This window comes from Capricornis sumatraensis, chromosome 8 (genome assembly GCF_032405125.1).
Source record: "Capricornis sumatraensis isolate serow.1 chromosome 8, serow.2, whole genome shotgun sequence".
In the NCBI taxonomy this organism is placed as follows: domain Eukaryota; kingdom Metazoa; phylum Chordata; class Mammalia; order Artiodactyla; family Bovidae; genus Capricornis; species Capricornis sumatraensis.
In genome coordinates, this window is record NC_091076.1 from 18,320,213 (window position 1) to 18,344,348 (window position 24,136).

General features: G+C 37.8%; 1 protein-coding gene across 2 annotated transcripts in view; it reads left to right on the forward strand.

Annotated features, from left to right (window-relative positions):
• The first annotated feature begins 18,514 nt into the window (after positions 1-18,514).
• ARHGAP32 (Rho GTPase activating protein 32) overlaps positions 18,515-24,136 on the forward strand; it is a 122,299-nt gene continuing 116,677 nt past the window's right edge. For both annotated transcript variants that reach the window (XM_068978079.1, XM_068978080.1), the window contains exon 1: positions 18,515-18,630. In XM_068978079.1, coding sequence (XP_068834180.1) covers positions 18,515-18,630 — 116 coding nt within the window. The remainder of the gene's footprint in view (positions 18,631-24,136) is intronic.

The following is a 24,136-nucleotide window of genomic DNA, read 5'->3' on the forward strand; positions in this document are numbered from 1 at the left end:
GTCTCCTTCTCCTGCTCCCAATCCCTTCCAGCATCAGGGTCTTTTCCAATGAGTCAGCTCTTTGCATGAGGTGGCCAAAGTACTGGAGTTTCAGCTTTAGCATCATTCCTTCCAAAGAAATCCCAGGGTTGATCTCCTTCAGAATGGACTGGTTGAATCTCCTTGCAGTCCAAGGGACTCTCAAGAGTCTTCTCCAACACCACATTTCAAAAGCATCAATTCTTCGGCTTTCAGCCTTCTTCACAGTCCAGCTGTCACATCCATACATGACTACTGGAAAAACCATAGCCTTGACTTAGAGTTTGATTTAGTTGATGGGTCTCAGGCTGTGGTATGTATGAAAAAGCTCCTCAGATAATTCTAATATATTGTCAGGTTTGAGAACTGTTGTACTGTTTGGTTCAATTTTATTTGTTAAATAGTTGTAGAAATGAATAGATATAACTTGGAGCAAATACAGATGTTGATATTAGACTGTTGAATTCAGAGCACATCACTTTTTCCTCTTTTGTGCATCAGAAGTTTGAACAAACATAGGGAGATAGTGAAGGACAGGGAAGCCTGGTGTGCTGTAGTCCATGGGGTTGCAAAGAATTGGTCACAACTGAGTGACTGAACAACAACATCAGATTACCATAAATTGGTGAAGGGACTTTGAGATATGATCAAATTAAGAAGACATTATCTTGGCTATCTGGATGGGCCCATGGTAATCACAGGGGTCCTTAAAAGAGAGAAGCAGAGAATGATTGTGAGTAGCAGAAGTGAAGATGGGAGCAAAAGGTTGGAGTGACGTGTAGAAGGGGCCGTGTGCATACAAGTGGCCTCTAGAAGCTTTAAAAGGCGAGAAACAGATTCTTTTCTCTCTCCAGGGAACCAGTCTTGCTGACACTTTGACTTTAGCCCAGCAAGACTGATTTTCTTGTGAAATTTGAGATAATACATTTGTGTTGTGTTATGCTGCTTAGTTTGGGGTGATTTATTTCAACAGCATTTGGAAATGAATTCAAAGATCAAAGCAAAAAGGAATACATACAGAAAGCATTGTGTGCTGGGTGTGTTCTAAGCAGTTTGCATATAAGAGCTCATTTAGTTTACACCATAACCTTATGAAACAGGAACCACTGTTGCTAAACTAAGGCACTGAAAAGTTATGTAACATTTTCAGGACATGATAGATCTAATTAGAGAGATTAAAGAAATGGTTTGTTTTAGAAAACAATGGAATAACCTATCTGTTATGTTTCATTTGGAAATGAACATAGGAACAGAAAAATTTAAAGAAGCATTGGGTTTACTCAGCTCTGATGAAACAAATATGAGAAACTGAATGAATTGATTTTTCTAGGAAAGTTGTAACAACCAAGCTTAACTTAGAAGAGAGAGAAGATGGAAGCAGAGTAATTACCATAGAAGAAATAGAAAAACTCGTTAAAGAGAAACCCTCCCTTTTCATATACTAATCTAACAGACTTAGGTGATACTCGAGGGGAAATCTACCATACTTTTATGAAATGGATAATACCAATGCAGTGTAAACTGGTAGAATAGAAAGCAGGGTTGCAAAAGTTTTACATAATGCTGGCAAAACTTGGCAGAGATTGTACATTGGAAGCTTGCTCAGTCTCGCAAATGAATATCGGTATAAAATTGCCATAAATAAGTAATTAGCAGAATCAAAGCTCATTAAAGAATAATACACCATGGTCAGATGTGATTATTTACTAACCTCATGAATGCAAACACAGTTCCTTTTGTAAATCACCGCATAAGTAAATGAAAAGTCTGATTTCATCACTTCTGTAGATTTTGAAAAACTATCTCACGAAGAGTGGAATATGACTTAGCAACTGAAAAACAAAAGGCACTGATGGCTATTTGCTTTAAAACGATAACATCTATGTGTGTGTCTGTGTGTATGTGTGTGTGTAATGTGTATGTCTGTTTCCAAAGCTGCATCATGATTATTGGGCCAACACTGGAAACGTTACCATTAACCAGAATAAAACAGTGATAATCAGTGACAAGAGGATTTCGAGAGGACAAGTTGCTCAAGTCTAGAGTCTTGAAGAATGAGTCATTGTTTACCCAGCAGATGAGTGAAAGTCTGTTCAAAGGAGAGGGGCTAAATAGTACATAGTCACAGCAATGTGAAAAAAAAAAAAAAAATTAGTGAGTTCAGGGGAGGAATTTTCAGAAAAAACAAGAGGAATTGATTGGAGCTGGTGAAGGGAGGTAGCTATCCCTCTGTGTCCTCAGGCTCAGCACCTATGGATACAACCAAATGTAGATGGAAAATATTCAAGAAAAAAATTCCAGGAGTTGCAAAAAGCCAAAGTTGGATTTGCTGCAACAATTTACACAGCATTTACATTGTATTTACAACTATTTACATAGCATTTTGTTGTATTAGGTATTATAAGTAATCTGCTAAGTCAAGTCAGTCATGTCCGACTCTGTGATCCCATAGATGGCAACCAACAGGCTCCTCTGTCCCTGGGATTCTCCAGGCAAGAACCCTAGAGTGGGTTGCTATTTCCTTCAATGCATGAAAGTGAAAAGTGAAAGTGAAGTCGCTCAGTCATGTCGCACTCCCAGCGACCCCATGCACTGCAGCCTACCATGCTCCTCCATCCATGGGATTCTCCAGGCAAGAGTACTGGAGTGGGTTGCCATTGCCTTCTCCGATAAGTAATCTAGAGATGATTTAAAGTAAATGAGTTATAGTTGTTATTTGCAGATGCTACTCCATTTTATCAAGGGACTTGAACATCCTCAGAATTTGGTATCTGAGGGGAGGTCCTGGAACCAGTCCCTCAAGGATACAGAGGGATTACCTAATTTTTAAAAATCCTTTCATAGTGGCTTTTAAAATCAGTATATAGTGTTGATGTGCTCGGTTGCTCAGTTGTGTCCGACTCTTTGCAACCCCACGAGCTGTAGCCTGCCAGGCTCCTCTGTCCATGGGGCTCTCCAGGCAAGAACACTGGAGTGGGTTGCCATTTCCTTTTCCATATAGTGTTTATAAGAGGAATTAAGTGGACTTAATGCAAGTTTCCATTGGTCTTAGGAGCTTTAAGAATAGAAGCTTTGGAAACTTTGATTGCTTACTTCAGTATCTGTGAGTTTCACTTAATTCATGGGTTAGTTCTGAAGTCAGTGGACAAGGTGAAATGAAGGCTTAGTTGAAAGTATCCTTGAAAACCCTTTACATTTACTCTAAAGAATGGAATGAAAGCATATTGTTTTCACTAAATTCATTATCATTTTTTCCCAGCAATGAAGCAGGTTTGCTTTTATATATAGTGAAATATATTGAAGTCAGACTTTTTAGAAGCTCTGTTACAATAAAAATGCATGTGTTTACTTGGAATCAAACCCAATTCTGAATAGATATTGTTGAGTTAGCATCAATTAATCACACGTGAAACTGTGCCACTCTCTAGCTGTTGTACTTGGAGGTTGTAGCAGATGCTTGTTTTCTTTTCTCTGTCTCCCTCTTCCTCCTCCTCCTCCTCTTCCTCTCTCTCATTCTCTTTTTGCAGTAGCCCTTGATTTTGCTTTGGGAATCCTTTCTTCCCCTAATCTTGGTTCCTTAGGGACCAGGCAGGATTCCACCTTCCTGCTGCAACAGTGAACATGAAGTCCATGGCTCAGGCCCAGGCCAGTCACCCGAGTGTACCCTCTTTTGGACAAAGGGATTTGTTTGGAAGTGGGTAAGGGGATCTAAGATGACCCAATTAAATGGACTCTGTGGTGGCTACCAGAGGAGAAGGCGGTGGGGAACTGTGGCCCCCTGTGGGTTAGGCCTGTAGCTTGTGTGTTACGTGATGTGGTGGGAAGAGGCTGGTCAGAAGTCAGATGGACGTGGTGACAGCACACATGACCTAGGGAGTGGTGTGTGGTCCCTGTGTTCCCAGGGGCTGGGTTCCGCTGGGTGCAGCCTTCTGCGTTCACGTAGTGCCTGGTTGACAGTCTAAGGCCTTGCTTGTTTCAGTGAAGTTGTGTTGGAAAATGGCCATGCCCATTCATTTACTCTTGTCTGTGGCCCCTTTCCTTTGATAGAGGCAGAGTTGTGTAGTTGTGACAGAGACCATATGGTTCACAAAGCTAAAATATTTATTATCTGGCCCTTTATAGAAAGAATTTGGTGACTCCTAACCTAGTGCTTCTGACAGATGAAATTTTGTATAAGCAGATGCAAAATTCATGCTAGGTGTAAATTGTTCCCTAATATATCAGCACATTTGCCTTTTCAAAGCAAGTGTTAATGGTCGAAATGTTTGTACCTGAAACCTAAGACTGTAGCCAACATCTGGGGAGACATCTTCCTGAAGCAGTTAGAACCCTTGAATGCCTCCATACCTTAAGTGAGAGCACTCTTTGGGTATTTTCAGTCATTATGATCCATATGATCTTTTATGTTTAATCTGGTTTGAGTTGCATTTTCTATTCGTTTTAATAGAATTCTTTAGAAAAAAAAAATCTTTTTAGACTAGTTCTAGATTTACCAAAATGTTGCAGATAGTATAGAGTTCCTATTTATCTCATATCCAATTTCCCCTTTGGTTAACATCTTACATTAAAATGGCACTTTTGTCACATGTAATCAACCAAAATTTACACACAGTTATTATCTAAGGTTCATATTTTATTTGAATTTTGGTTTTTACTTAATGTCCTTTTTCTCTTCCAGGATACCAAAAAGCTTTAGTCATCATTTCTCCTTGGGCTCTTCCTGCTTGGGACAGTTCTCAAACTTTTTGTATTTTCAGTGCCTGGAGGTTATTTTGTAGACTGTCCTCAGTTTGAGTTTGACTTTTTCCTCATGCTTATACCAGGGTTATAGGTTCTTTGGGGGGAGTACTGCTACAGTTCTCTTTTTAAAATGGCTTCTCAGGCAACAGTCATGGACACAAGAAGACAAATATGAATTATTGTTCTTCCCTGCAAGATTTTTACACGTTTTATTTTTAAAAAATTATTTAGAACTTACCTACCTTCTTACGAAACTAAAATATAGTCTCTTTCCTTGTCTTTTCCTGCCCTCATTTAATGCCTCATTTATCATTCCTATAGCATCTTCATGTAAGATTTGTCATGTTGGGTTATTACAATATTTGAAATAAATCTGTTTTTAAATGGCTTATGTAGGCTTATAAAAATGTTGCACTATTAAAATGTTATCTGAAACATGAAAGTTTAATTCAAGATAAAGAAACCTGTCCCATTTTCAGGAGTTTTGCTCTAATATCTGTATTTCCATAATGCAGAATTCTTAATGCAGCTGAGCTAGGCACACTGTTTTTGGCATGTCCTGCAGCACGTTACTTTATGTGGGTTTCTGGGTGCTGTGATACCTCAGACTCTCACATCCATCACTTTTCTCCATTGCTGTTCCCTACTGCCAATTGCAGGAAATTTCAGTACATTATTACATTCTGTCATTTGCCTTTGGCAAGTAGTTCTGACAAATGGAAGATTAAAATTTAGCTGCTATAGGTTTAAACCACATCCTTTGTGTCAGATAAAAATACCTCCTGGGGTATTTTCCTGGTTTAACTGTAGCAGTCATTTTGTCCATTTTCAATGAAATGGGAGTTTCTTTGAGCTTCACAGCATGGTGTGCCTTGGGGACATCTCTTGATTACCCTGTATCTCAATTTACATCATTTAAATTTCAAATAGCAGCATTTGCAAAATGAGTCAGAACGTTTGAGGCTTAGACAAATGAAAACTCATTGATTCCTTATACTATATTTTATTTGAAATGTACTGTTATGAAATATAAGCCTTTGGTGTGGTTTGGAAAATAAATAAGATACACATACACACACGTATTTTGGGGACAACTCAGTAAAGGCCAGATGAGAGTATAATTTGAGATTTAAATCAAATCATGTTTGGTAGCCCAAATAAGGTTTCTTTCTGTGTAAAGTGAGCAGTATTTTAGCCCCCAAACTAAAACTTTGTTGCTTTCCTGTAAGTATCCTTGATCACACATGTTGTTCAGTTGCTGTCATAACCAACTCTTTGGTGACCCCATGGATTGTAGCCCACCAGTCTCCTCTGTCCATGGGATTTCCCAAGCAAGAATACTGGAGTGGGTTGCCATTTCCTTCTCCAGGAGATCTTCCCTGTCACGTGAGGGTACATTCCTCGATTCTTTGTCTCGTCACAACAAAGATTTGGAGTGACGGACATTAAAGCCCCCTCGGCATGTCATAGCTCTCAGGTCTCAAATGGACCATGTTATAGCTCTTAGACAAATCAGTGTTACAGCTCAGTGTTACAGCTCTATTTTATTTAGAAGATAGCAGGAAAATCCATCTTCGAGGTGTGAGGGCACGTCGATCCAAAGACACAAGGAGAAGAGCGCCCAGCACGCAGGAGAGAGCGAGCGAGCTTTGGCTCTTCTTTTCATACGTTTATCTCTCCCTGGGCCTGTCCTCTGTAAACTGGGCCAGCCAGGAGTGGTGTTTCTTTTACCTGAGGTCCTCACTCTGGTCCTCGGACCTTCTTTTGTTTCATTTTCGCCGGCTTTTCCCTTCCTTGTCTTGTAGCCACCGTGATTTTGGACTCCTTTTCCCTGTTCTACCTACCTAACATTCCCTGTCCAGGGATTGAACCTCCATCTCCTGCACTGGTGGGCAGATCCTTTGCTGCTGAGCCGCACGGGAAGCCCTGGGTCACAAATATTCAAGTACAGTTGCTTAAGTACATAACCTGCCTTCAAGTTTCCTAGAACATTGGGTGGAAGATACTTTGCTCTAATTGCCATCTGGAATGTTTCCGGTTGTACTGCCTTATGCCCAGTAGTAGCTGTTAGGTGCCCCCCACTGTGGTAGATCCATAAAGCATTTAAATAAGAAATATTATTTAATACAGCAGAAATGGTGTGTATTCTGTTGAATTCTTATTAAGCAGCATGGTTAATAATGATTAGTATTGGTATAGCCTTAATGAGAATCAGTTAAGTTCAGTTGTGTCTTAATTCTTTGTGACCCCATGGACTGTAGCACGCCAGGCTTCCCTGTCCATCACCAACTCCCGGAGCTTGCTCAAACTCATGTCCATCGAGTCAGTGATGCTATCCAACCATCTCATCCTCTGTCATCCCATTCTCCTCCTGCCTTCAGTCTTTCCCAGCATCCGGGTCTTTTCCAATGAGTTGGTTCTTTGCATCAGGTGGCCAAAGTATTGGAGCTTCAGCTTTAGCATCAGTCCTTCCAACGAATATTCAGGGTTAATTTCTTTTAGGATGGACTGGTTTGATCTCCTTGCAGTCCAAGGGACTCTCAAAAGTCTTCTCCAGCACCACAGTTTGAAAGCATCAATTCTTTGGCTCTCACCCTTCTTTATGGTCCATCTCTCACTTCCATACATGACTACTGGAAGAACCATAGCTTTAACTATACTGACATTTGCTGGCAAAATGATGTCTCCGCTTTTTAATACACTAAGTTGGTCATAGCTTTTCTTCCAAGGAACAGGTGTCCTTTAATTTCATGGCTTGCAGTCACCATCTGCAGTGATTTTGGAGCCCCCCAAAATAAAGTCTGTCACTGTTTCAATTGTTTTCCCACTTATTTGCCATGAAGTGATTACCTCAAAGAGATCAAAGAATTCCAAAATGAAAAAGGCCAAAGAAGATGATGCGTTTTCTTCTTTCATGTTGTCACAACTCTGAGCCAAAAAGTGACAACTTCCTCCTTGTCATGTATTACAAACACTACGCTTTTCCTTCCATTTCTCCACATTGAGAGGTGGTAACTAGCTAGAGGGTATAGTTGATAGTTATGTTACTGTCTCACTCATTCAAGCCTCTTATTAACCACTTACATCTTGTGAAGAGCTCTTCCATATTTAAATTGATAAATTCTGAGTTACAGGAGTAAAATGGTTTTTATACTCTTCATTTAGGAATGCTGATTCGTTCACTTGGATTATTGATCATTTCAGACAGTAAAAGCAAATCATTTTGGGGCCTTAATTTTTGTTCTTATTGTTTTCCTATGTGACCACCTGATCATTATATAGCTGGGCAGTCAGATAAATAGAATCAGCTGAAGAACTTCAGGTGCAGATTCTAGAATCAGGTTTCTAGAAATCCAGTAGGTCCTATGGGGGGTGGGGAAAAACCTGTCTTTTTTAAGCTACTCATCTTATTCTGATGCCCAGTGGTCCATGTTTGTGTGGTTCTATTACACACTCTCTGAGGAGCACCTGCTTTTGGCTTCTGAGGAGGGCCCTGAGATGTATAGGGAACGAAGAGCTGTTCGGTTGTGTCAGGTGTCCAGTAGTTCTGATGGTAACATCTTTTTTTCATAGTAAAACTCACAACGGCTGAAATGGAGTATGTGGTAAATATTGATACTGATTTTAAAACATTATTTTTTATTCAGTTGTTTTTGCAGTAATGTGATATATGCATTTTTGAAAAAGTCTTGTGATTTTACAAACCTTGTACTGAAAATAAAAGGTAAAAAATAGGGTTGCACAAATCATTCAAAATCTATACAGCTTTCTACCCAGAGCACTAATAAAAGCAATAACATTTCTAATAACAGAGGACAGTTTGAAAGATATGTCAAATCGTGAGTGAGTGAAGAAGTAATACAGTAGATGTAGGATTTTACCTTTAAAGAAGGGTGATGGATGGTTGATAGAGCAAGCGGCAGAATGAGGGGCTGAGAGTGCTGAGTCACAGACACAGAGGAGACGTGCATCAAACGGAGGAAGCGCTGTGCAAAAGGCCCAGGACACCGGCCGGGGCCAAAGTGAACCAGCAGCACCTCGGCCAGAGTGGGCATCGCGTACAGTTTGCTGACCCCCGAATTTTGCCACCACACTCCCCCGGGTAGTGAACTTGGTGTTAAACTGGACATACCTGGCTGAAGACATAATACGTGGGAAAAATTGTTACGTACAATCTGAGTCATAGTGACACATTGCCCTACTTACCAACCTCATGTGAACTAATTCACGTTACAGAAACCTGTTGGAGCAGGAAGATCATACTTGGTGCCCGTTTTGGGTCAGGCCTCGCGATTAAGTGTGTGAATTCAGGCTCCTTCCACCCTCGTGTTCCTTAGGTAGATCACTCTCCCTCTTTATGCCTGTTTCTTTTGTATTTTTAAAAGTATTTCGAAAGTGTTTCTGTAAGTGCTGTGGGAAAGCAGAAAGAAGAATGCTTGGACTGGGAAATAATTTGAAAATTTCCTTCACAATGAACCTAAGAGGTTAGTACCACTTACAAATTGTGTGACGTTGGGGAAAGCCTCAGTTTCCTCACGTGTAATTCAGGGACAATGTTTTGATTGCAGCATGTGACTAGAATTAATATGAGATGCTATGTGAAAATTTACCATCTAGTTGTAAGATAGAAGAAGGAAACATGCATTTCTGAAGTTAAGTTTCCTAGGTAACTTCAGAGTAGACCTTCAGATTACTTCTAACTTTGAAAGTAATGGGATCTCTGAAGTTTGTATAAGTTGCTAGTATTTATTTTCAGTTCCTGTCACAAATGTTTCTCTGGCCTTTCACTCTTTTCAGCTGTAAGTAGCCACTGGCCAAATTTTTCTTTACTATCATGTTATAGATATTTGCAGCAGATACTCATTCAGGTGAATGTTCTTAATTTCTAGAAAATAGCCTAAGAAAAAACGTCAACAACAGCATAAGAATTACCCCTGTATCAGTTTACTACCTGTGTCTGTGCAGTTGAGCCTTCTGTCACTTTGGCGTCATTTGCTGAATGTTTCGAGGAAGGGCCTTAGTACCCTGACTGATAGCCCCAATTTTTCTGGTTGATTATTTTCATCTATTTCAGGTTAATCTTTAAGAAGTTAAGACATTTACTTTTTGCCCTCCTCCTTTTTGCCCTCATATTGCCCTAGGTGATCAGGGACTTCATTTCATCCAGCTCTTCCTCCTTCCCCATCCCTCTTATAATTTTTTTTTTTTTTTGCACTGCTGATTTCAAGTAAATTAAGTTCTAATTAAAATAATTTTCACCTTAAGGTTTGAATGCTCAACAAGCTTGACACTCTCAAAGATAATTTGCTTTTCAGATGGTTGTTCATCAAACAGATCTCTAAGTAGGTTATGAGTCATTGTTCCTAATGAGTGTGTGCAGATCCTTGAACTGTTTTGGGGCAGAGAAAAGGACTGAGGATCTCTGTTTTAAAGCTGCACTTGCAGAAATAGCCTCAGTTTTTTCCTTGGAAAACAATGCTGTAAATGACCATAGTGTCTTGTTTGTTTATTCCCAGTGTTGCACCTGTGTTTATTATTAAGCTATTTTATGTTAGACTATGCAGTTATTGATATTATAATGAATTCAATTCTCAGTGCTTTTTCATAGAAGTTTATAGTTTTCTAAAATCTATTACTTCAGATGTAAAATTGCTACCCTTCACTTAGTTTAGTTTCTTTTACTAAAGTGTTATTCACTTTGAAATATGTCAGAGTGCTTTGAAAATAGTAAATCACTTTAGTGATCTAAGGTGATATTTTTCTTTTGCTGGTATGGTATCTTCTTTGTATATTATATTTGTACATGACAGAATGGGTGATAATCACTGGCATGTTATTGGATGCTGGCAGAAAAATCAGTGCATCCTGAATTGCCTTTTCCATTTGTTCACTTAAAAATGCCTTGTTACTTTGTGGATATGCTTGCTATTTGTAGAATCTTTCACTGTTGTAATAGTTCTTTGACTTGAAGATTCTGAAACACTGGCCAAATAGTTAATAGTGTTTTCTTGTGAGGGAAGGAGGTAGAGAGGAGATTGTCTAGTTCTCCTTGGCAAATCTATGTTACTTGATACTAACATGTTGGATTTCCAAGCTCATGAAGGTTTTTTAATGTTTATTCCTCTGTATTATTGTGAGTCCATATTTTTTCAGCTTTGCAGCCTTATACATATTTCTTTGATCTCTTGATTCCTGCTAACCAATTAATATCAATTGTTTAAGAGCTGGTGAACTAGGCTTAAAATGTTAGAATGTGATAGTCCTGCATTTCATCAATTTTCACATAATTGGTAATTTATTCCAGAATATCAGTTGTTCCTTTTTCATGCTCAGATAGGAGTGATTTTAATGTTTCTGTCCTTTTAAGAATATGTCCACACAGCTTTCATGCTGCCTTCTGAAACAGTAGGAACTAATTGGTGGCAGACATCTTGGTATTAGTCATAGACTGTTCAGATGCGGCCAGGTATTGCCATTGTCCTAGGCAGGTTGTGTAGGAGGGACGTGGAATGTCATAGTTGATAGCAGAGATTGCAAGAGCCCTTCTAGGTTAGAAGTTAAACAACACTGGAAGCTTTTTAATGTGCTGTACCTTGGAGAGCTACCCTACTATGCCTGGTGAAGTCATGCAAGACTATATTATCTGTGGCACTTAGCTTACTCTTGTCTTAGTATTTTCTATCATTTTACAACTTTGCTGTTTATTTGATTACTGTTTATTGTAGAAGGCTGGTAGATAAGGCAGAAAACATGAGACTAAAGCAGTCAATATAGCCTTTAGGAATTAATGCCTGTAAAGGAAATAAGAGCTCAAGGAACCGGTAGAACAACACTACTGGGAGAGATAGAATCAGCAAGGCCTGGAATGCTAGAGATCATACAGGACCTTATTTCTTCAGCAGATGTGTAGCAACAAAGGAAGAGAGGAAATCCTTAAATCTCAAGATTATTAACTAAAGTATTAGCTAAAATATCATGTGTGAACTTCCCAGTTCAGACAAACCGTGTTAAAAAAAAAAGCTTTGTGCACTGACTGGGTATTTGTGATATTTCTTCAAGTGAGATAATAATATTTTAGTAATTTTAAAGAAGCCCTTATGAAAATTTTGTTTCCTCTTCTAAGGAGTTTAGCATTTTCTTCTAGATCCTAAATCTCGATTCATGAAACATTTTAAATTATACCTTCCATTTTTAAAGCATCTTTTATTTACAAATGTTGTGTTCCATGGGTACTTTTATATACTGTTTCATCTAATCACTTTGATTGCAGTATGATTGGGCATGGTTCTTCTGTTCAGATGAGGAAATTGAGCTTCAGAGATCTTAAGTAAATTGCCCATATTCATACAGGTAATAAGTGGCACCAAAGGAATTTGAGTTATCTGGTCTTCATTACATTAAAAAAAAATCCAACATTATTTCTAAAATGGAAACCATAGACTCAAAATCAGTACTGTTTTCAGTTGCTTTGTGTTTCACTTCAGTGGTACTTGTAATAGTGAAATGGTAGCTTAATGAATTGTATATCAATTCACCAAGTAAACATCAGTTCAGTTCAGTTCAGTTGCTCAGTCGTGTCCGACTCTTTGTGACCGCATGAACAGCAGCATGCCAGGCCTCCTTGTCCATCACCAACTCCCAGAGTCCACCCAAACCCATGTCCATTGAATTGGTGATGCCATCCAACCATCTCATCCTCTGTCGTCCCCTTCTCCTCCTGCCCTCAATCTTTCCCAGAATCAGGGTCTTTTCAAGTGAGTCAGCTCTTGGCATCAGGTGGCCAAAGTATTGGAGTTTCAGCTAACATCAAGTTAGTTCAGTTTCTGCTTATCACAGCAAAGGCATAGTGATATAACATGAAGATTGTGAATCGACACTTAAAGACAGCTTTATTATTTTCCAAATAATGCTTGAGACAGCATAAAATGTCATTTTAATCATTATATCTTTTCATTATATTCATTGATAGATATCTATGGTATGTTGAGATGGAAACTTAGCCTTCAACTATTCAAGAGAACAAACTAGAGTAGATCTTTTAATTCATGAAGTTAATTTATTTAAAACTAAAAACTGAAATAGCTAATATATTTTTATATTAAAAATTAAACACTGTGGATAAATTTAAAGATGAAAGTAAGAATTGCCCACAGTCTTCTGTTGTGTAGATTGCCAAGCTTTTTTCCTATATGTGTGTGTATTGAAAATATGATTTTTCTTATAATGGAATCACATTAAAAATTATTTTTTTGTAGTTACTGATTCCAAACAAATACAATGGTTAAAGATTGCATTGGAGGAGTCCAGTTGAAGTATTTTTCTTCAACCAGTATTATTTATATGAGATGATTCTAGAATGTGTAATAATTGATGGTAGGTAGTGATTCAGTGAAAACATAGCCTGAGATTATATTTATTGAAAGTAATTTTCTACATTTATAATGAACATTTTATATATGTATATATTTAAAACTTGAATACCAGAAAGTATGCCTTTAATCTTTGCTTATTTGGATAAAGATGTAGAACTTAATTTAAAACGATAGACCATTTCACTTGAGTTTTGAGAGAACTTATTCATATACTTGTGTAATTTGCACCTAATATCACTTATTAAGAAGATTGAAACTATCATGCTGAGCTGACTTAAGATCTAATTTTATATGCACTTACTTTGTAATGCATAAGCTTTTAGTTCTGATTTTTTATTTTGCATTCTTCACATTCAGAAAAGGGATTGAGGTAATAAGAAAACAACCTCTTAATTTAATTGAGTTTGGTTTCCTTTTACTTATTAAATTAGTACTCTTTTTTATTTTTTTTTATTTTTTTTTAACTCTTTTTTAAATAATGGTAAAAATTGCAGAGTTAAACCAAACATTTGCAGGTTGAGATATCTTACTCTTCAGTGTTTGTATAATCACAGTGACGAAAACATTTTATGGCTTCAGTGACGATGATGAAAATGATGGCTGTCATTTCTGGGCCAGGTCTTATGAACTGAACAATATGATAATTGTATTACATGCATTATTTCTAATACATACATTAACCTTGCAGGGTTGTTATTACTCTTTTAGAGATCACCAAACTGAGACTCAATTTAAGTTACTTGCCTCAAACCACACGATTTGTAAACAGCATGGTTGAGATTTGAGTCTCTGTCTGACTTCAAAATATTGATACTTCCAATTCTATTGAAAACTTTTTTCCCCTTAGGTTTTATTATCAGCTTTTTGAAATGAAACTCTTTTTTTTCATGAATATATTTTTGTGATGACACATTCAGGTAGCCATTTTGTTTGGAAATTTCATTTAGTTCTTTTGAACAGTTCAGAGTTAGTGCTCTCTCTAAATACATGTTTCTACTAAGCAAAATCTTCTCTAACATGAAATGTTCCATTTTCTAGCCAAGTAGATGAAGCTTGTCCACAGAATGCTTCACAGCTATGACTCTACAATAGATACACCACATGGCTCTGCAGAAAATTGTGTATTCTAAATGTGAAGTGTGTGTCTGACTGTAGTGTATACATGTGTATCAAAGAACTGTATTAGAAAAATTGAACAAGAATCCTTCTAAGATATTTTCGATGACTGAAGACTTTCCTCTAATGTAAAAAGTACCATATAAAATGTTCAAATGTCATCCATTATCAACCATTCTTCTACTCTGTATTCATTCTACATTTTAATGGCTTTATATCTTTAAATTGTTTTTCCCTTAAAAAAGAAACAATGAGTTCTACTTTGGGATTCTTAAACTGTTGCTAAGAATGCTTTTCCCCTTCCTGTAGGAATTGGGAGCTTCTCTTTCCCTCAACTTCTTTGCCTGTTGGTCAGTAGAAGATGAAGAATCAGCTGGTTCTTAAACTACTGATAGGGACTTTTGGGATTTAGGTCAGGGACTTGTGGTCTGAAAAGTTTGCGGTGGGAGTGGAATCCGGTCAGATTTTAAACCAATCAGGAAAAAGGGTTAAATCCCCGCTATGGGCTGTAAGAATGGCCCTCTCAACCTCTGGTGGCCATGGGTCCCACTCTGTTTGGTTTCTTTCCTGCCTCTACCTTTGATTTTTGCTAGATATTTCTAAGCTACCAAAGAAGAGAACAAAGAAGAACGACCACATGTTGATTCTGAATTTAAGCACTTTTTTTTTTTTTTTTTAAGCTTCTGATAGCACAGTCAGAACTGTGAGAACAAGACTTGAATGACTGCCTGGTGCGTAAGTCAGCTTGGGAGGAGAGGAAGGAGGCTCTGCCTGCAGCGGGGATGCAGGGTGGAAAGGTGGGAATCTGATGTAACAGCAGGACTGGAAGAGGAAACTTCCCGATGCTTCATATTAGCCAGACTGCCCGAGATGTTCTGTGTGCAAATGCCGCTGATAGTGTACTTTTTCATGTTTGAAAGTGCTTGAGGAAGGGAGGTAAATGAACCATGAGAGTGAAAGAGTAAAATAAATGATTAGAAGGAAAGATATATAGGATCTATGAAACCACACGATTTTTTGCCAAATTGCCCTGCGCAGAGGTTATACCAATATATATTCCCACCAACAGTGTATATTCATTTTCCCACATCTTCTTCCAGACAGCTTGTTAAGACTTTAAAAAATCTTTGCCTGATAGATTAAAAAGGCATCTTATTGTGTTTTTTTTTCATTTTTATTGAGTGAAGTAAATAAGTTTTACTATGTTTTTATGATTCTTTCATGTCTTCCTGTTATTATTGTGTTTATGCTTTTTGCCTGTTTATCTTTTAGGTTGTTGGATTTTAAAGATTTATAGGCACCTTATATATATGTGTGTGTGTGTGTGTGTGTGTGTGTGTATAAGAAATTAACCCATTGTGATAGGTTCCAAATATTTTTACTTAATTAATTACATGACTTTATTCATAATTAAAGACTTTTTTTGGTTAGGGAAGATTTTTAAATTTGTATGTAGTAAAATGTATCAGTCTTCTGTGGTTTCAAGGCTTCTTAAAGTTATATTTAGAAAGGACTTCCTCACAGTGAAGTGATCAAAAGATTTCCCATGATTTTCTTTTATGGTTTTATCTTTACATTTAAATCTTTGATCCATTGGGAATTTATTTCCGTGGATGAAATGAGGAAGGGGTTAAATTTAATTCCGTCTCCTCACTATCTCTTTGGAATCACCAACGTGGTCAGTAGATTAAAACTATATAGTTTTTGGAGCAACAAAATTAAAATAGTAACACATATATAAATTGTAGTTTTGTGGAAAGGAAAGGGACCTTATAAACAAAGTCAGCTGGATGGTTCATTTCCTGTATTTTCAAATATGAAAATTCAAGGGTATCCCAGTAGATGCCTTTTAAAGTTTTATCTAGTCAGATTTAGTGTAAAACCAGGCCTGTCAGTAAAAGGCAGACACCCGTACCTGGGTGGTTGGTACCAGCATGGCTGTTTTTTAGGTAACAGTTGTGCTGTTGCTGGTTTTGGAGATGCTGTACTTTTGGCTCATTCCCAGCGAGTCATTTTACTGCTCCTTTGTGCGTCTGCATTTTAAGTTATGTGTAAAAATGTTGCATGCTTCTATTTCTGTAATTGTCAGCATCTTTTAATTTATGATACTTACTTTTTTTTTTCCTTTAAAAAGCCATGGACAGGCCAGGCTGTTGTGTCCCACTTTGGATACCTGAGCAAAGATGTATATGGCAGTTATTATTGAGGGGAAGGAAAGATGGGTGTAATACTAGAAGGCATGAAGATGGGCAAGTCCCTAGACCTTGCTTATCTTCTCTGTATATTGAGAAGAGAAGAGAACTTTAATTTAGAATTAAATTTATTAAATAAATTAAATAATTAAATTAATCAATTAAATAATTAAATTTAGAATCTAAATTAAATTTAGAAGTTTAATTAGGTCACATTTTGTTTTTTTGTTTGTTTTGTTTCCATTACTCTAGGAGGTGAATTTAAAAAGAAATCAGAAAGTGTTCTATGTTTTCTTCTAAAGCTTTTATAGTGTCCAGTCTTACATTTAGGTCCTTAATCCATTTTGAGCTTATTTTTGTACACCATGTTAGAGAATGTTTTACCAGCACTACTTATTGAACAGACTGTCTTTTCTCCTTTGTATGTTCTTATCTCCTTTATGGAGGAAACCTATATGTCTCTGATATTCTTGTTTCCTCCTCTTTTGGAGGAAATCATAAACAAAATTAAAAGACAACCTACAGAATGGGAGAAAATATTTGCAAATGATGCAGCTGACAAGGGATTAATTTATAAAATACACAAGTAGCTCATACAGCTCAATATTAAAAAACAGAACCCAGTCAAAAATGGGCAGAAGACCTAACTAGACATTTCTGCAAAGAAGACATGTAGATGGCCAACAGGCATGTGAAAAAATGCCTGACATCACTAATTAATTTTTAGAGAAATTCAAATCAAAAGTATAATGAGGTAGGTATCACTTTACTCTGGTCAAAATGGCCATCATCAAAAAGTCTACAAATAATAAATGCTGGAGAGGGTGTGGAGAAAAAGGAATCCTCCTCCCAGTTGGTGGGATTGTAAATTGGTTCAGCTATTATGGAGAACAGTATGGAAGTTCCCTAAAAGACTACAAGTAGAGTTTCCATATGATCCTGTAGTGCCACTCCTGGGCATATATCTGGAGAAAACTGTAGTTAAAAAAGATACATGCACCGCAGCGTTCATAGCACTATTTACAATAGCCAAAACATGGGAGCAATCTGAATGTCCATTGACTGATGAATGGATAAAGATGTGGTGTCTGTATATAATGGAATATTACTCAGCTTAAGTTAAAAGGAGTAATGCCATTTGCAGCAACATGGATGGACCTAGAGATGATCAAACTGAGTGAAGAAGTCAGACAGAGACAAATGTCGTGTGATATTGCTTATATCTAAGAAAAGAAATACAAATGGACTTGTTTACAAAATTGAAGTAGACCCACAGACTTAGAAGACAAATTTATAGTTACCAAAGGAGAAAAACGGGGAGGGATAAATTAGGAGGTTGAGATTAACATATACACCCTACTATATAAAATAGATAACCAACAAACACCTAGTGTATAGCACAGGGAACTATTCTCAATAATTTTGTCATAGCCTGTAAGGGAAAAGAGTTTGAAAAAGAATACACAGACACAGGCACTCACACACATATGTATAACCGAATCACTGTGCTATACAATTGAAACTAACATGACATTGTAATTCAGCTGTACTTCAATTTAAGGGGAATGTGAATAGAATTTGTATCCTACTGTTGTGTGAAAATTGTATAAATTTTAATTATGTTGAATTGGTTCACAGTGCTTTTCAGGTCTGCTATATCTAATAAAATTTAAAAAATAATAAAGTCTGAGGTAGAAAAAGGATATAGGTAAGAAAAGTCAACTTAATAGCTAGAAAGCTTGAGAAGAGAGAAATAATTATTAAAAGAATAGGAATTGGTGAAAACTCATCTTCACTGGGGTTGTGTGTTTGGTTATGTAGGTCACACAGCCTAAAGGAGTGGGAGGGGTCCGGTGTCCCAGGTGTAGCAGTCTGACACATGGAGGGTGCTTCGTGGGACTTCCTGTCTTTGCCTCAGCTGTAATTAACCTTGCACGTAACAGCCTGTGGCCCCGCATGATCACGTTATTACTGGCGCCCCAGCTGCATACCTGTGTGTACCTCAGTAGAGCTGAACAGCCTGGACACTGCTGTGCTTTTGCCCATGCCTTGAGGTTTGAACTTCTAAAATACACGATGGAGACCGAAAGTGAGAGTAGCGCATCGGGAGATGACAGCGTGTTCTGGTTGGATTCGGAAGTTATAACCCAGGTGACTGGCAGTGAAGAGGGAGAAGGGGAAGAGCATTTCAGGTAAATACGGAATTCACAGTCCGTTCTTTCTCTCTGTCTCACCTTTGCCCCTCTCCCCGCCTCCCTCATCTGTGCTCCCCAACCCTCCCATCCTCTTTGTTTTAACCTCTTTTCAGTAAGATTTCTTTTCTCTGGGGGAAGATTTGGAGCTGAAGAGGACGGGTTTCTAGTTGTGTATATAGCATTCTTCATTCCACAGCTTGCCCAGAGCTTGTAAAAGGCATTTTAAATGACTTGTTAGAACACCAGGAAGAGAAGGTGTTAGACAGGTTTTGTAGTAGCATTTCAGGAATTTCAGGTAGAGACTCATAATGAACTATTACCCCTTCCTGTATCTGATTTGTACCTAACAGAAGTGACTTGGATCTGAATCTAAGAGATTTTTCTTTCTCTTTTTCCTTGCAATATGTTCGTGTGTGTGTGTGTGTGTGTGGCTACTCTTATTCATGTGTATGAAACATTTTGATTATGTCCACCGATTAATTATTTCATGGATCAAAGCCTCTGACCTTATATTTCACCCACGTTATAGCTCTCCTCCTCCCACCTGCCCCAGCAAACCTCTCTTGGTTTGATCTCTAATTGTATCTTCATAAATGAAGTATTTGGGAAGGCCACCTGATTAAGCAGCTCTCCAGGTTCAGTGCATTAGTGAAGAAAGAGGTCTCACCCCCCTTGTACACACAGTACCATTTGTGTATTAATTTTGTTGTGCTGTTACAAATTTTAGGAGGCCTTATTCTGGCTTTTCTTTTTCAACAGGTGTTAACAAATTAATTCTTTTGGAGATACTAAAAAAAAAACCTCGAAGAAGTTTATACTACATATTATCACTGCCACCCACATGGGCAATTAAAACACCTTTTACAATTTTATCTATGGGTAGTTGGGTAGGAGACCGGATCATTATTTTCATCAGATCGCGTCTTTAGTATTTGAAAAAGAGTTTTTCTTTCTCAAAGTATTTCTTTATTCACAGATTTTCCTTTTAAAGTCTAGGTTAAATGACAGATGAGATTGAATATTGGGGCTTCCCTGGTGGCTCATTCTGTAAAGAATTTGCCTGTAATGCAGGAGACCTGGGTTTTGACCTTAGGTAGATCCTCTGGAGAAGGGAATGGCTACCCACTTCAGTATTATAGGCTGGAGAATTCCATGGACAGAGGAGCCTGGTGGGCTACAGTCCATGAGGTTGCCGAAGTCAGACATGGCTGAACGATGACTAACACTTCACATACATCACACTGAATGTTAGGAACTCTTGATAACCACTGATTAACAAATTTTGTGTGGGTTAAAATGAATAGGAAATATGTTTTAAATTTTAAAGAATAATTCACAGTGTTCGAAGTATGAAAGTATGAAAATGAACGTTTTATTAGCATGTGAAAGTCTTTTTTGCTTCAACTTTTTCATTCTCTCTATAGTTTTTATTTTAGCCTCTCTTACTGGCCTAAGCTGCTTCTCTCCCAAGGTGTGCTGATGTTTCATATCACATATTCCATAGTTTTAAATATGCTCCGTATGTCATGAACAGTCAGTGGGAATAAGGTATTTATTGTGTGAGAACCGTTTGGCCTCATGTTAAAGTCGTGGAAGTTATTTCAGCCTGTTTGTCAAAGGAGACAGCCTGGTCCTTGTTGTGATGGACTTGGTTCCAAGATCCTCCATTTACTTGTGAGGCAACAGGAGGCTGTCTGGGGTTTTCTTTCGACAGTTCGTCTGTGTAGGCCTGAGTTTTTCTTCTCCTTAGGACCATGGGACCACATTTTCATCCCCGAGAAACTGAGCTAGGTGGTGCATTGTTTTAGGAAACCATGACACCGTAGGGCATTTGTCGTGTTGACAATATTATTTCATATCTGACTGTCATCATGACTCTCCCAAACCAAGTATGTCTTTGAGATTTGATCTTATTTTATTTATAAGGGTGACAGAGATCAAGGCAAGGCCACGTTTCATGTAGTCTTTCTCACCTATTCAGCAGTCAGACATGAGGAAATGCGCAGCAGAGTGCTTGCATGGCGTTCGCCCTGATGTTCCAGCTGAGATGCCTTGCAGAAAAAATGTGTGTGGGTGTCGAAGGTCAGGGTTGGATAGTGGAAGTTGTGGCTGTAACCTTGAGAGAAGCTATGGTGAACTCAGTGTTGTTTGTGATAGTTGTTTTTGTAAAATCAGTTTAATAGTTTAAAAATGTAGAAAAGTTTTACCTGTTTCTTTAAAATCTGTGCTGATATACATTAACTAACCTGTTGTTATGACTACGGTATAATTAATTTCCATGCGAGCACACACTCAGAAAAAGGGCAGAAGATTGTGTGCTATTCTTTTTCTCCGAATAACTTACGAATTAGATTTAAGTTCATTCTTTTTTTTTTTAAATATTTTTTAAAAACTTTTTAAAATTTTGTTTTGGGGTATGGCCAGTTAACAAGTAGGTATTGTTATTTCCCATTTTCAGATGAGGAAATTGTAGGTCAGACAGCCACATAAACCATATATGTAGATAAGTGTAACTAATATTGAAAGTAAAAGACTTCAGTTTTATTAAAAAAATTTTTATATCTGCTGCTAAATGTTATTTTTTAGTAAATAACAACCTTTAAGAAGCTACAGCTTAGTTCTCAGTTCTGAAATTCCTTCTCTGAGGAATTTTTGAGCACTGGTGATGTATCAGTTATACAGCCAACATGAAAGTGAAATAGCGCATACAGTAATGTGACCTTTTAAAGATGCGACCTGGAGGACACCTGGGAATTATTACTGACTCACGGTCATGAGAGGGCCTAGTTTTTTGGCATTTGAGGGCAGAAAGATTTATCATAGGACCTTGATTAGTGTTCTCTAGTATCACATTATTGTAGATACATAGCCTAGTATGTATGACAAACAATGACACAGAGTTTGAAACATTTACAGAGATGATATGTATGTATAATTAAACCATATTTTTAGAACTTGTATACCTTTAAAAATCAGAGTCTACAGATGCACAGATCTCAGTCAGATCTTCACTTTTATCTCCATTATAAGACAGTTGTTTTTAAGAAGAGAAGCTTCTGACTCTAGTTAAGCTAGATAATTTGGCGTACATTTTAATTTTTTTTTTGAAATGTACTTGTTGGTTTATAGCATCATAAAGCTAATAATAAATGGTTCATGTATCTGATTGGTTGGTTGCTTGCTTGCTTTATTCATTCTCTGCCTTATTTGAAATGAGGTAAAAGAAGATTTTGAATTAAAAGATTTTGCAGCAGTCCAAATAGGTAACAGGGGCTTGGAATATGTTAGTTCTTCTAGATCTTTCAGATCTAGGTCTTCTTTCAGATCTAGGATGGCTATTTTAATGGCTAAATTCCTCTGGAAACCCACAGTTCTTTGCTTTTAATATGTTTACTGTTCTTTTGTCTTCTGTAGAAATTTTTCATTTTAGGAATCCCAGGATAGAGAGGTAGCAATAACAGCTTATCATTGACATATATATCAATATCACACCCAGACCTATTTTAAACTCTGTGACTTTTCATAGTCATCACACCCTTAATAATCTGTTATGTACAATACCAAAGAAAAAAAAAAGGTGTATTTTGCAAAAAAACAAAAAAGATATTTCTGTTACTCTGTAACTTTGGGTGTGTGATCTGGAGTATAGTTACTCCCTGAAATATTCTTTCAATATGAAATGTAACTTTCACTCAGAGTCATCTCATCAGTGTCACAGAAATAGTAAATTTAATGGTAATGGGAGTCAGATATGAACAAAACTTAATCTCAGAAAATTTTGTTTAGTGTTGGAGTCTAGCCATTAGGCTGTCTTTGTTAATGTGTGAAATGAGTCTGTCTTAACTATGAAGCATGCCAGTGCAAGACTTTCTTGGTATTTCACTAATTAAACTCTTTGGGATGGAATCCAGGGTGAGCCTTTCTTACATCTGTCTGTATTTTTTTTTTTTTTTAATGTACAAGAAGGGCCTGAGAGCACAGAAAATTATGAAACTATATCAGAGTTCCTGGTTATTAAGTTGTGTATTTAAAGCGAAAAATTTTTAATCTTATTTCTCCTTAAGTTTTGGACTCAGCTTAAGCATTTAGTTCAGTTCAGTCCCTCAGTCATGTCCACCTCTTTGCGACTCCATGAATCGCAGCACGCCAGGCCTCCCTGTCCATCACCAACTCCCGGAGTTCACTCAGACTCACGTCCATCGGGTCGGTGATGCCATCCAGCCATCTCATCCTCTGTCGTCCCCTTCTCCTCCTGCCCCCAATCCCTCCCAGCATCAGAGTTTTTTACAATGAGTCAACTCTTTGCATGAGGTGGCCAAAGTACTGGAGTTTCAGCTTTAGCATCATTCCTTCCAAAGAAATCCCAGGGCTGATCTCCTTCAGAATGGACTGGTTGGACCTCCTTGCAGTCCAAGGGACTCTCAAGAGTCTTCTCCAACACCACAGTTTAAAAGCATCAATTCTTCAACACTCAGCCTTCTTCACAGTCCAACTCTCACATCCATACATGACCACAGGAAAAACCATAGCCTTGACTAGATGGACCTTAGTCGGCAAAGTAATGTCTCTGCTTTTGAATATGCTCTCTAGGTTGGTCATAACTTTTCTTCTAAGGAGTAAGTGTCTTTTAATTTCATGGCTGCAGTCAGCATCTGCAGTGATTTTTGAGCCCCCCAAAATAAAGTCTGACTCTGTTTCCACTGTTTCCCCATCTATTTCCCATGAAGTGATGGGACTGGATGCCATGATCTTCATTTTCTGGAATTTGAGCTTTAAGCCAACTTTTTCACTCTCCTCTTTCACTTTCATCAAGAGGCTTTTTAGTTCCTCTTCACTTTGTGCCATAAGCCCCCCTAAACAGTCAATTGCATGTTCAAACAGTAATTAAAATTCCTTGAAACGCTTAAAGCTCTGATTATTAATGTAATACAGTCAATATCTTTTAAAATATATATATAAAGTGACAAACCTGGGAAGACTGCAATCAGAACAAGCAAAGCCTTGCTAGATAGTTAATTTTAGCAGTCGCCTGTTGTACTTTTACTTTCCATTAGTGATTAGCTTCCTTTCCACGCTTCTCATATTTTCAAGTCAGTTTCTTTCATTCACATGTGCTGTTTGCCCTCATCTTGGCTCTCTCTTTTCTTCCCTGTTTCCCTTCCTTTTAAGATAAGGTCTTTAGAGTACTTCTCTCAGCCCCGTGATTCCCCATGAATCTTTCGTTTATCACCATTTTGCCCCTGCTTCCCTGGTGGCTCAGTAGTAAAGAGTCCTTCCTCCCGCAATGCAGGCAACGCGGGTTCAATCCCTGGGTCAGGAAGATCCCCTGAAGAAGGGAAGGGCAACCCACTCCAGTATTCTTGCCTGGGAAGTCCCATGGACAGAGCAGCCTGTTGGGCTATAGTCCACGGGGTCGAGAAGAGTCAGACATGACTTAGTGACGGTACGACAAATTCTGTCCCCACCCCCAAGCCCAGTGTTTTACTGAAATGATTTTACTATT